General features: G+C 44.5%; 1 protein-coding gene across 4 annotated transcripts in view; it reads left to right on the top strand.

The window, feature by feature from the left end:
- Window positions 1-12,295, top strand: part of LOC124997477 (voltage-dependent T-type calcium channel subunit alpha-1H-like) — a 102,244-nt gene that overhangs the window by 82,248 nt on the left and 7,701 nt on the right. For 3 of the 4 annotated variants that reach the window (XM_047571193.1, XM_047571195.1, XM_047571196.1), the window contains exons 20-35: window positions 882-985; window positions 1,091-1,214; window positions 1,582-1,650; window positions 1,731-1,915; window positions 2,208-2,334; window positions 2,763-2,888; window positions 3,270-3,359; window positions 3,769-3,982; window positions 6,369-6,520; window positions 7,089-7,198; window positions 7,603-7,736; window positions 8,120-8,190; window positions 9,939-10,017; window positions 11,257-11,378; window positions 11,889-12,047; window positions 12,138-12,278. In XM_047571193.1, the coding sequence (XP_047427149.1) occupies window positions 882-985; window positions 1,091-1,214; window positions 1,582-1,650; window positions 1,731-1,915; window positions 2,208-2,334; window positions 2,763-2,888; window positions 3,270-3,359; window positions 3,769-3,982; window positions 6,369-6,520; window positions 7,089-7,198; window positions 7,603-7,736; window positions 8,120-8,190; window positions 9,939-10,017; window positions 11,257-11,378; window positions 11,889-12,047; window positions 12,138-12,278 (2,007 nt within the window). The remainder of the gene's footprint in view (window positions 1-881; window positions 986-1,090; window positions 1,215-1,581; window positions 1,651-1,730; window positions 1,916-2,207; window positions 2,335-2,762; window positions 2,889-3,269; window positions 3,360-3,768; window positions 3,983-6,368; window positions 6,521-7,088; window positions 7,199-7,602; window positions 7,737-8,119; window positions 8,191-9,938; window positions 10,018-11,256; window positions 11,379-11,888; window positions 12,048-12,137; window positions 12,279-12,295) is intronic. The other variant, XM_047571194.1, reaches the window with a different exon arrangement.

Genomic DNA, 12,295 nt, shown 5'->3' with positions numbered 1-12,295 from the left:
CACCTCAACTCTGAAACCAAACTCTATTTCTGGGGCTTGTATCCATCATGTTTTTGTTCCAGTCACAACCCAAAGTTCACGGCCGTAGCAGATGGCTGAAATCAGTCAGTCTTCGTCACAACGGTTCGGCACAATGCCTGCGTTACCGCTGGCGCTTCTCTCCCCATTTCATTTATTTTGTGAACAACAAACAAAGATAGCTGAACTTCTCTGATTGGGTGGTGCTGTGGCTTTGGACTTGGAGGTGCTCACTCACCATCCTGGACGCTTCATACTCGACAGCAAACTGTCCCATTGTGAGCTGAAGGTCTCAGTCTGATGAAGCAAACAGAATCACATCATCTGCCAAAAAACACACGTGTTTGATTCTGGGGTTCCTATTCTTACATAATATAAATGAGCTCGTAGTTTATTTAGGACAGGCATCCATTTTTGGAGTAGGGATGCACTGACACTGATTCACAACGTTTACAAGAAAGTAGGTGAAAAGGTACAAAAACAGACCCATTACAGTTTAATTTTTATTTTACAGCTCACTGAATGATAACTACCACATTTAGCCTTTAGAACAGCGTTTAAGATGTTTATGAAATAACTCTGTTATAGACTTCGTTTCTTTTGGTTGCTCAAATAAAACGAGCAATTCATTTTTGCCATTTTGTGCTTTAATAAAACCATTTAGTGACATTAAAACTGATTAAAGTCCTGTGACTAAGTGTCGGATTCATTTATAATAAATAATAACTGTTGGAGCCTTCATTTATATATTTATGAGGGGAGTTTAATGTGAAGTGTAGCTGACTTGCTGATGCAAACACCACGGTTTGAGATAACGGGTGATGGAGGAAGTGTGAACATGTGTGACCTCTGACCCCCTGCAGAGTTCCTTCTGTTACTGGATGAAGAAGGAGCTCAGGAACCTGAAGCCGCGCTGGTGCAAGGAGCACGAAGACTGCTCGCTTTACTTCTTTGCACCAGAAAACCCGTGAGCACATTTCCTATATGTAATTTGTTGTGTTTTCAGTTTGTGGTTCCGTCGCTTTAACAGGTCGTAGATGATATCTAGAGGTGACTCTGTGTGTGTGCTTAGAATCCGTGTGTGGTGCCAAAGAGTGATCTCTCACAAAATCTTCGACCATGTGGTTCTGGTTTTCATCTTCCTTAACTGCATCACCATCGCTCTGGAAAGACCCAATATTCCCTCTGAGAGCAAGGTGAGAGACACACAGCAGGTTTATGAGGCACTGCCTCTCCGAGCGATTAACTGCTGATTCAGTAAAACGTTTTTATATATACTTTTTTATATTACTTGTTGTCCTGAACTCCACCACTTCCTAACATTATGCACATTGTGCTTGACAGACAGAAACATTCAGAGAAGCTGGATGCATGTTATTAAAATATGTGATTTCTTTTATTAAATTCATTCCACGTAATGTTAGATAATGAATTCATTTCTTGTAATCTGAAACTAATTTAATTAAAGATCCTTGTTTCTCTCTGTGTGCGTCCGCATTATGATGGTGTTCCGACCTCCTTTTATGCAGCATTAAACTTAAACCCTGTCACTGTCGCCTCCAGGAGCGAGTGTTTCTCAGTGTGTCCAACTATGTCTTCACTGTGATCTTCCTGGCGGAGATGGCCATTAAGGTGCTCATTCATGTTTTCGTCCTGGTGTTTCCATTCAGTGCTCTCATGTTCAGCTCAGTAACCCTGCGTGGTGTCTGCAGGTTGTAGCTCTCGGTTTCTGCTTTGGGAAGCAGAGCTACCTTCAGTCCAGCTGGAACGTCCTGGACGGGGTGTTGGTGTTCGTGTCTCTGGTTGACATCCTGGTGTCTCTGGCGTCCTCGCATGGAAACAGGATCCTGGGAATCCTCCGAGTCCTTCGGCTGCTACGAACGCTTCGCCCACTCAGGTGAGCAGCGGATCTAATGTGGATATGTTGTTTATACATTTTATTGCAATAAATGGGCAACAAAAAACCAACTCGTACCCGTGTTGGTGGACTGCTGATCAACGTTCTAACTGTGCTGATTGTATTTGCTGACATGATTGTATATTGAAATGGTCTGAATGGTTTAAAAGATACTGTTTTGAGTCTGTATATATATGAATATATACGTATATATATATATAGAAATGTGCACTCAAACCCACACTACCGGGTTCCAGTGGTTTGTGTTTCTGATTGTGTTCTTGTGCTGCAGGGTGATCAGCCGAGCGCCGGGGTTGAAGCTGGTTGTAGAGACTCTCATCACGTCTCTCAGACCGATCGGGAACATTGTGTTGATCTGCTGCGCCTTCTTCATTGTCTTTGGCATCTTGGGGGTCCAGGTAATCACTGCGCCTCAACACAGACTGATGAGCCTGCACTGATGATTCAGCTTCTAGCACCAAGCTGGAGAACAAAGTGTTTTACCCTTAGAAGCTTAAATGTCAGCGATGTTGAGCAGCTGCATAAATGATTGAGGCTTAAAGGAACTGGAAATGTCTTGAATGCCCAACAGACAAAAAGATTTTCTCCCTAAAGAGTGTGAGTTTTGAAAGAATAGCAATTAGGTTAAGTGTGAAAATGAAGCAGACGGCCTCCAGGCCAGCTATTAGTCAGCCACTCCGATAAGAATGTGCTCCGCGAGACGCCCTTTTATTCCATGCATTAGGAGGCAGATACTTAAACAGCAGCACTGAAATTGAGCTGGTGTTTAAATGGCAGCTGAACAGCTGAACTGCAGACCTCACTTTCTGCATCTCTCTCATATTAGCTGTTCAAAGGGAAGTTCTACCACTGTGAGGGCCTGGACACCAAGAACATCACCAACAAGTCCGAGTGTCTGCAGGCCAACTACCGCTGGATACGACGGAAGTACAACTTTGACAACTTGATTCAGGTACTAATCAACGCACTGAGGAGGAGGAACTGGTACTTTTAATTCTTTTAACTTTTAATTTTTTCATCCTGGACAATGTTATTAAAAAAAGAACCAAAGGAACCAAGGAATTTCTCTGGGTTTAAATAAATAAGGAAGCGTTTTAAGTATAAAATACTGCATAATTAAGTGAGTTAACGCATAGACCAATCAGCCACAACATTATGACCACTAACCACTAACTTTTAGATGTGCTATTCATTGGTGGATGTTACTTAGACCGAATCCAGGCTATTTCATCCCTGTAAGGTTGAAGCGTTAATAGCAGCCCTACACTGATATTAGACTCACTGGATTTAAGTCTGTGTTGACTCACTGCACATGTGTGTGCTTCCCCTCCAGGCTCTGATGTCTTTGTTCGTGCTGTCGTGTAAGGACGGCTGGGTCAACATCATGTATGACGGACTGGACGCGGTGGGAGTTGACCAGCAGGTGATCAGGACTCACACTAGTCATCCGCTCTCGTGGGACACCACACAAAATATTAGACACAACACAATTCAAAAGACAATATAGGAAACTATTTGCCGAAGGTGTTAGGTAATCAAATAAAGGACGAGATCTCATAAAACCTGTGGTTTGTGTACAGTATGTACAAACCCTGAGGGTGAAAGATTAAATTAACTTTTCTTTAACAGCATAGTAAAGTAGTGGTGCAGTAATAATTGTTTCTAGGTTCAGGAGACGTTGTTGTCCTCAGTTCTGCAGTGGCTTTTAGAGAAACCAAAGCCGAACTCTCGAAAAGGCTGCAACTTCTTTACTTTGAGCGAAGTTTGTAAAGAATCCACATGGTTCTGTTTGCACAGGAAGCTGATTTCTGAGCTTCTTCTTGTCTCCTCAGCCCGTCAGGAACCACAACCCCTGGATGCTGCTCTACTTCATCTCCTTCCTGCTCATCGTCAGCTTCTTCGTGCTGAACATGTTCGTCGGCGTGGTGGTGGAGAACTTCCACAAGTGCCGACAGGACCAGGAGGAGGAGGAGGCCCGCCTACGGGAAGAGAAGAGGCTCAAAATGATAGAGAAAAAGCGCAGGAGTAAGGAGAATGGAGGGGCTGGTCGGTAGTCTATTTTTCTGAGCACTGCCTGCTTTCAGAGCTTGACCAAAAAAAAAAAAAAAAGAGAACGGGAATGACCAAGAGAGGAAATAGGGAAATGTATTCAGATTAAAATATAGGAAGAGGGAGAGTTTGAAGACTGGCTAGCTCACGGGTCGATCGCTGACGTGGGCTACGTCAGTCTGATGCATGTGAGAGCATGACTGCAGCCTTTCCCCAACCCGTCCCTAACACTGCATGAAATGACCCAGAATAATCGAACCGCTACAGGTTAGTGGAGAAAGAAACAAATCTATATCCCAGTCTGCAATTCATCTATTCATTTATTTTTTAAATGTCACATGTTTAGCGCCTTCTGCATGTGAAAGGAATCAGTAGTTGCTCCAAGTAATGTTTAGTAAAAGTAAAAAGTAAAATTTTACTTTAATGAAATGACGATGCCCCCCGTCCCTCCGCCCCATTCTTCCCACCCTCCGAGTGCATGTTCACCCCCTGAGCCTGAGACGCCTCTGGACACGAGTAGAAGCAGAAGGACGACATTTCCTGTGAATGTGCTTTGACTGGCAGACTCAGAAACATAGCAGACGTTTTCTGGCTGCTACACCTGGAAACATCTTGGCTGTCGGTGTCGATGTTAAGTTATTTACAGATTATTGGATTTACCGCTGGCACAGGCTTCAGGGACACGCCACCTATTGCAAACGTGTCTGTAGGACGACAGGATGATGTTGGAAGGCAGTAAATGGTGTGAACAGCTCTTTTCATCTCATCTCACTGGTCTAAAACTGCTCAACGTCCAGACCAACGTGATGGAAAGAATCCGGTGTAGTTTTAGCCTCCTGAGAGAACAGAGCCGTCGTGTTTGTTCAACAGAAAACTTTTTAAAAAGTTTTTAATCCAAAACGATGAGACGATCAGTGTAAAACACAGGGATGAAAGAGTTCAGGAACACTCAGCGATCCTTCTTTTGTGAAAAGTTGTTGAAAGCTCCCTGCGCCGTCACTTCACCCCCCCCCCCCCCCCCCCACCTCCACCCTCTGAACCACTGACATCACAGGCATGAGAGCATGCAGCAGGTAGACAGGGCATGGTGTTCATGCAGTGAAAACCATCAGCGTGGACATGTGAGTACACAGTGTGTTCAATGAGGCGAGTGGCTTTGAACCAACCTAAGGGTTCATCTCAGATGTTTTATCCAACAGAAATCATCACCAGGTCCTTCCCAGAGACGTCCCCAACATTAGTCCACTGTTCAGACATTCGTTCATCCGAGAACAACATGTGCACGCGACCAGGGAGCCAGTGTTTCAAAGAGAAATCTAGAAATAAATTTATCTAAAGTAGCATAAACGCTTTAACCTCTGATTTCCAGACTCAGTTATTATTAGAATATGAGTCTACTTTTTATCATGGGCCATTTTTCAGTTGACATAGAGTAAAAATATTCCTCTGGATTCCTCCAACCAGTCTGAGTCCTTCTAAACCAGGGGTGTCAAACTCATTTTAGTTCAGGGGCCACATACAGCCCAATTTGAACTCAAGGGGGCCGGGCCGGTTGCCCAATAGCTTATAACCTGGTAAATAACGACAACTCCAAATGTTTCCCTTTGCTTTAGTGCAAAAAAAGTACTGCTACATGTAATGAAAAACTGTGAAATATCTTATTTTGTCAAAGATTTCCAGCTAATATCTCCAGTGTAATTTTTGAAAATTCATCCCACGGGCCAGATCGGACCCTCTGGCGGGCCGGTTTTGGCCCCCGGGCCTTATGTTTGACACCCCTGTTCTAAACTAATTCAACTAAAACAACACTCAGATGACGTGTAAGACCTGTTCCTCTTCACCACATAAAGCCCCGCCCATAACCATCTGATTGGCATATCTTTGCTGGAGCAGAATCAGTTCCCGACAGAGAGACTCCAGAACAACTTTACTTCCACCTTAATTTATCTGACTTCAGGACTATGAATGTTTAAGAACTGCGACTTCACTTTCTTAGTTCCACCTGGAATCTTGAGTTTTCCGCTTCCTGTCTGTGGGAGATGTGCACCGTGCCACCAGAGCATCAAACAAATCCTAAAATATCTGATTAGTCCACCTGTTACTCTCATGTCCTCCCTTATTAAAACATGCCACTCAAGCAGGAGCGTGCACAGACCGTCTGAGGTACACGGGCGATGAAACGAAGGCTGAATGTAATCAGATAATCACCTCTCAGAGGTAAAATGAGACAGAAGCATAAGAAGACAGCGCTGGCTGCCTTCCCTCTGCCCTTCCACCTCTCTGTGCACACTACTGGACCCAGATTATTCCAGATGCTTCCAGAGCAGAGTTACCCACAGGTTTCCATCATCTGTCTGTCTCCTCTTCTGTCTGTGTCCTCCAGAGGCCAAACAGAGGCCGTACTATGCCGACTACTCCCCCGTGCGCCTGTCCATCCACACACTGTGTACCAGCCACTACCTGGACCTCTTCATCACCTTCATCATCTGCGTCAACGTCTTCACCATGAGCATCGAGCACTACAAGCAGCCATCGGTAACAGACATGGAGATCTGTCCTCTGATACTTTCACTGTTTAAGGGAATTTATTGCAGTAAGATGCAGGAATCTCAAACTTTAAACAGTTTATTTAATGTTCAAAGTTTCCTTACGTTGCTTTTCAAGAAGAAATAGATGTTAGTTTATTGGTCTTCTGATCCTGTGGGAAATTTGGCCTCTAGTATCAGTACAGATGGAATCACACGCCTGAAAATACAAAATATAAAAAGGTTAATAGTATATATATGACATAAAAATGCATAAATAGGTTTAGATGCATTATACAAGGATATGAGAATATAGAGTGTATATACAATATCAAAGGATATAACAACATCTTCAATACAAAGTATAAAAAAGGTAAAAATAAAAAGTGTAAAGATAATATGCAAGATATGGCAGTATGGTGTAATGTAAGACTATACAGTAGATAAGTATATAAAGATATACGACATATATAGATATAGAACATATAAGATTAAATATGGAGTAGACATGACAGATTTTTAGAAAATAAAGTGTTTTTGCTGCAGAAGTTCAACCATGTGTTTCTGTGTGTGTCTAGTATTTAGATGAGATCCTGAAATACTGTAACTACGTGTTCACCATCATCTTCGTCATCGAGGCTCTGCTCAAACTGGTGGCGTTCGGCATTCACAGGTTCTTCAAAGACAGGTAACAAGGCGTCGCTCACTGTTTCCTCATCTCTATAAATGAAGGCATAAATAACTCCAGCTCGTGTGTAGGACTCTGACTCTGTGTGGTCGCTGTGTTCATCTGTGTCTGTGCCCTAAACTAAACTACAAACTACATCTTCTTCTTCTTCCTCTTAGATTTTTGAGGACTAAAAAAATAGACACTTTATATGATCCAGTGTTAATAATCTGGATCTTTGCAAAAATGTATTTGACATGTGTTTTAGTGTTTTAGTCCCGCCCACTAACCTGGAGAGGGTGGAGCTTATGACCTATACTGCAGCCTCCAGCCACCAGGGGGAGCTCTAGCTCTGGCTTCACTGTCTCTAGTAATAACTCTGTCCTATGTGTGTGTGTGTGTGTGTGTGTGTGATGGATGTTCAGGTGGAACCAGCTGGATGTAGCTATAGTGGCCTTGTCCATCATGGGCATCACGCTGGAGGAGCTGGAGATGAAGGCGGCTCTGCCCATAAACCCAACCATCATGAGGATCATGAGAGTGCTGAGGATAGCGCGAGGTACACACACACACACACACACACACACACACACACACACAGAGTCCTGGTCTGAGCCTGGGTTTGAATCCCAGGACTGAAATGTGTCAGGGTGGAGTTTAACAAGCAGCGCTTCAGATTTCATCCATGGCTGAAGTGCAGCAGAGGGTGTTAAAGTTTCTCCTTCTTCCCATTTTATCGTACATTGTTCTGTGGTGTAGCTTTAGTTTTCCAGTGCTAGCCTCCGTGGAGTTAGATTAGTTTAACACTAAATGTTTGTGACTGGTCGGAGGACTCTCCAGTTCATGGAGAGGTTTGTTTTTCTAAACGCCTCAGAATAAACTCTGGCTGTGAGCGGCTGGGAGCTGTGAGTGTGTGACTGAACCTCCTGTGTGTCTCTGCAGTGCTGAAGCTTCTGAAGATGGCCAAAGGGATGAGAGCTCTGCTGGATACGGTCATGCAGGCGCTGCCGCAGGTAAACGCTGTGAAGCTGTGGATCACTTTCTATCCTGTTTTATTCATGACTGAAAAGGTCAGCGTTGCGGTTGCGGGTCGAAATAGACGGCTCTGAAACATTGATGCCCGATGATGAATATTTGATTCACACGTTTTACAAAATTCATCCCAGGACCCCGAGGTGTCTGTGTGCTCATTCCCACTCTGGCTTTACGCTGGTGGGCTGTGCACTACTTTTCATTCTCTGTGTTATTATGCATCTGCCAGAAGAATTACATACAATATTTTTGCACTTGACAAAATAGAAATGTGTAACATGGATCACATGGCTGAGTGAAGCCAGAATCACTTCTGTTATCAGTCAAATAATAACAAGCCACCGAAAATACTTTTGCATTGATTCACCCCTGATCCCTGATCCGAGCTGTCTAACAGTTTATACAGGCAGCTCTTCCTCTACTTGGCCGATGCAGTCTGGTAAAGCTGCGTCTCCACACGCTGTGGAAGCCGCTCTTTCCTGTTGCATGACTCAATTGTAAGGGTCAAAGTTCGGTGACGTCCACGCAGCACCGGGCTCCGTCGCTCTAAATGTCAAGCGCTCACAGATTTTTAAACAACACGCTGGGAGCTTCAGCTTCTGATGATATGATGCAGACGCAGTCACAGAGGACACGGCGCTGTTCATCCATCACGGTGACTCCTGTTTATCCAGGGTTCACCAGCACATTTCTCATCTGCTGTCAGAGACACTGCTCACACTTTTATTTTCTAAATCCTTCAGCTCCTTCTAACTGGGGAAAAACAAAGGAGAAAACTCATTGGCTCAGTAAATGCATCGTAAAGTCCACTACCCTGGCTTCAGCTTTGTTTATGTGGAGATTGGCACCATCATTCTGCCCCTCTCCCCCAGCCCCTCCCTGGGTTTGCAGTGGTGGTGCCTGCGGTGCCTTTGACTGGTTCATGGGTTTAATTGTCCTTGTCACCAACGCCTGAGGAGGTGTGGACACAAATGAAAGACATAAGAAGACGTCACACTGTGGCTAAACCAGCTCACCACATGCCAACCACAGCTTGTTTCTCTTCTTATTTAGTTATTTCTGTCACTTTATTGGACAGATGCGTAGACAGAGACACAGCAGCTCCTCTCCAGGACACCCGCTACTGAACCACCTGCAGAAATGCAAAGAACGAGGACAAGCAATGACCCTGTGTTGGTCGTCTGACTGGTCTGTGATGCTTTTCTGTGGGAATGGACGCGGTATTTTATCCACTGTAGAAACCACAGGGCGGGAGCTCAGCAGACCGATCAGAGGACCAACGTGCAGTTAATTAGCAGCAGTGATATGAGGCTCCTGCAAACGTACCATGTCCAACCTATCACACCTGATTCTCTGAAGGCTGCTCTTGGCCTAGATCTCTCTGTTAGAGCATCCTGGGGCTGATGGTGATGGGTGATGATCCCACCGTTAGGCCAGTGAGGGTCAGAGGGACGTAATTACATCTTCATGCAAGTGTTGAGCCGATGTCCTGCAGACCCTCCTCCTGAGTGGAAGCAGAGCTGAATCCCACCGATGCAGAATCTAGTTTCATGCTCCAGCTCATTGTTTACAGAGAACTTCCCCACAGGCGCAGACACACTTCTGAAGCAGGGTTAAACCTGAGTCAAGTGGAATAAAGCACAATGAGATAAATCTTCAGTTCCCTGGAGACGTGTTCTCGCTCTGACCTGCCGAGGAGCGTCTAACGCGCTTGTGTCGTTGCTTCCAGGTGGGAAACCTTGGTCTCCTCTTCATGCTGCTCTTCTTCATCTACGCTGCTCTGGGAGTGGAGCTCTTTGGCAAACTGGGTCAGTCGCTCTGCACACACACACATTTATCCACATGCTTCCACAGAATCCCCCATCGAATCCACTCATTACTACCACAGTCACGACTTCCAGCACGTTTCCCAGCCTCAACTGTCTCTGCTGAGTCCCCATCTGTCCCTCTTTGTCTCCAGCACCCTCACATCATATTTTTTATTTTTATTTTTTTGATAGAGGAAGGATCACATTTGCATGATTACATTTATTTACATACCATCACCTCAATAGGCCGGCTACAGCAGACTCATTTTCTGTGAGAGTGCAATAATGTGTGAGGGAAGAGGATTAGAAAGAGGGAAAAAAGACATCTGGGAAGACAAAATGAAAACAGGTCTGAGATAAAGAGGTGGCTTTCTGTGAAATGTTATTACGGCTCCGCTGTGCACACTGGGGAAACCGAGCCGTGTCTGTTTTCCATTTTTATAAAGGAAAAAAATCCCCTGTTTTTTTTATTTTTTATTTATTTATTTATTTTTTTGCTGTGTTTCATTTATTTTTTGAACTGCTAACAAAAGATTCCAGGGTTCATTTAAATGCTGATTCGTTTCTTTCAATGCTGCTTGAAGACTCGTTGGTTCAGAGAGATCAGGGAGCGTCGCCACAAACCCATGACTTTCAGATTGATTTTAAATACAGTCACAGCTCGTCTCTGCTGGATATTCTGCTTTCAGTAAAAACAATAGTCCATCACATACAGAGCGAGCAGGTACATACACAGACCCCTTCATTCAAATAAAACAGGTGAATCCTGTAGATATTCTCCCTCTGATGAATGGAAAGATCGTCTCTAGAAACCAGAACAGTTTATGCACCAGACAGCGAACAGGTTTATTTCTGATATAAAGTTTGAATGTAGATCTATGAGGATGAACTCACTCATAGTAGAGTTATCAGCTGTTCGGTCCTGGATGTTGTAGTCCAGTAGCTGGTTTTTAGTTTAGTTTTTAGTTGATATGGAATCTACTTCCTTTCTGGATCTTATGGTGAAGAATCTGCTGATCAAGGCTTAAATTCATCTGAATATCCACCTCTGTTCTCCTGCCACGAGTCAGACGACAGGGTTTAGATCTGTATCCATCATGTGTCCACATTACTGCACACTGTCTTCACTGACACCTCTCGCTTTCCTCCTGCAGAGTGAAATAAGAAACGAGGCGATGCTTTAATCTCTCCTAGTTTGTGCTTTCTTAAATCTCTCTTCTGTCCTTGTGCCGGTCGCAGAGTGCAACGACAACAACCCGTGTGAAGGTCTGAGTCGTCACGCAACCTTCGACAACTTTGGGATGGCCTTCCTCACTCTGTTCCGCGTGTCCACCGGAGACAACTGGAACGGGATTATGAAAGTATGAACACACACACACACACACACACACACTGAACCATGACTGGATCATCTCGTTACCACGGAGAGAGCAACGAGCCCCAGAAGCAATTATGAGGCCATAAAGTATCTGAGAGAGAGAGAGAGAAATGAAATAAATAAATTAAAAATATATTAACAGGATGTTTTAGCTTTCTGTAGTTTCAGACTTGATTCTGAAGTACAGATTCAGGGGGACAAGTGGGACGCAGCGCAATCATTTTGTAATTGGAACAGATTAGCAATGCATTCTGGGATGCTCCCCCCCCCCAACGTATCCTCAACCAAACACATAAAACACATCCGGCCTCCATCTGTACTTTGATTTCACCCCAGAGGTTTATCATATGATTTGATCCAATCTAATCTTCTGCACTTTTAAACTGTTTCAGTGTGATGTTACCATGGTTACCAAGTTTTCCCCCTCGTTTGCATGTGTTTTAGCCGTCTCTGCTAATCTCTGCTCTCTGTCTGAATCCTGCCGTGGCTGCAGGACACGCTGAGGGAGTGTCAAATAACCGAGATCCACTGTCTCACCTACCTGCCCTGGGTCTCTCCCATCTACTTCGTCACCTTCGTGCTCATGGCCCAGTTTGTTCTGGTCAATGTGGTGGTGGCTGTGCTCATGAAACATCTGGAGGAGAGCAACAAGGTGCAGTGACTAGAGGGACTCCTTTCTCTTTATTTTTTAGTTGTCATAGTGACGTGCGGTCATTAAGTGGACGTGTGTGAACTTTTGCAGGAGGCTAAAGAGGACGCAGAGATGGACGCAGAGATCGCCTTGGAAATGGCCATGGAGAGAGAGCGCAGACAAAGCACAACTTCCAACAACAGCTCGGTGGGAGGCACATACGTTGGCCCGTGTCCACATTCACCTGGACAGGTAGGAGGACGTGGACT

This window comes from Mugil cephalus, chromosome 20 (assembly GCF_022458985.1).
Source record: "Mugil cephalus isolate CIBA_MC_2020 chromosome 20, CIBA_Mcephalus_1.1, whole genome shotgun sequence".
In the NCBI taxonomy this organism is placed as follows: Eukaryota; Metazoa; Chordata; class Actinopteri; order Mugiliformes; family Mugilidae; genus Mugil; species Mugil cephalus.
The sequence above is the reverse complement of the archived record's forward strand: the minus strand, read 5'-3'. Positions and strand labels throughout refer to the sequence as shown.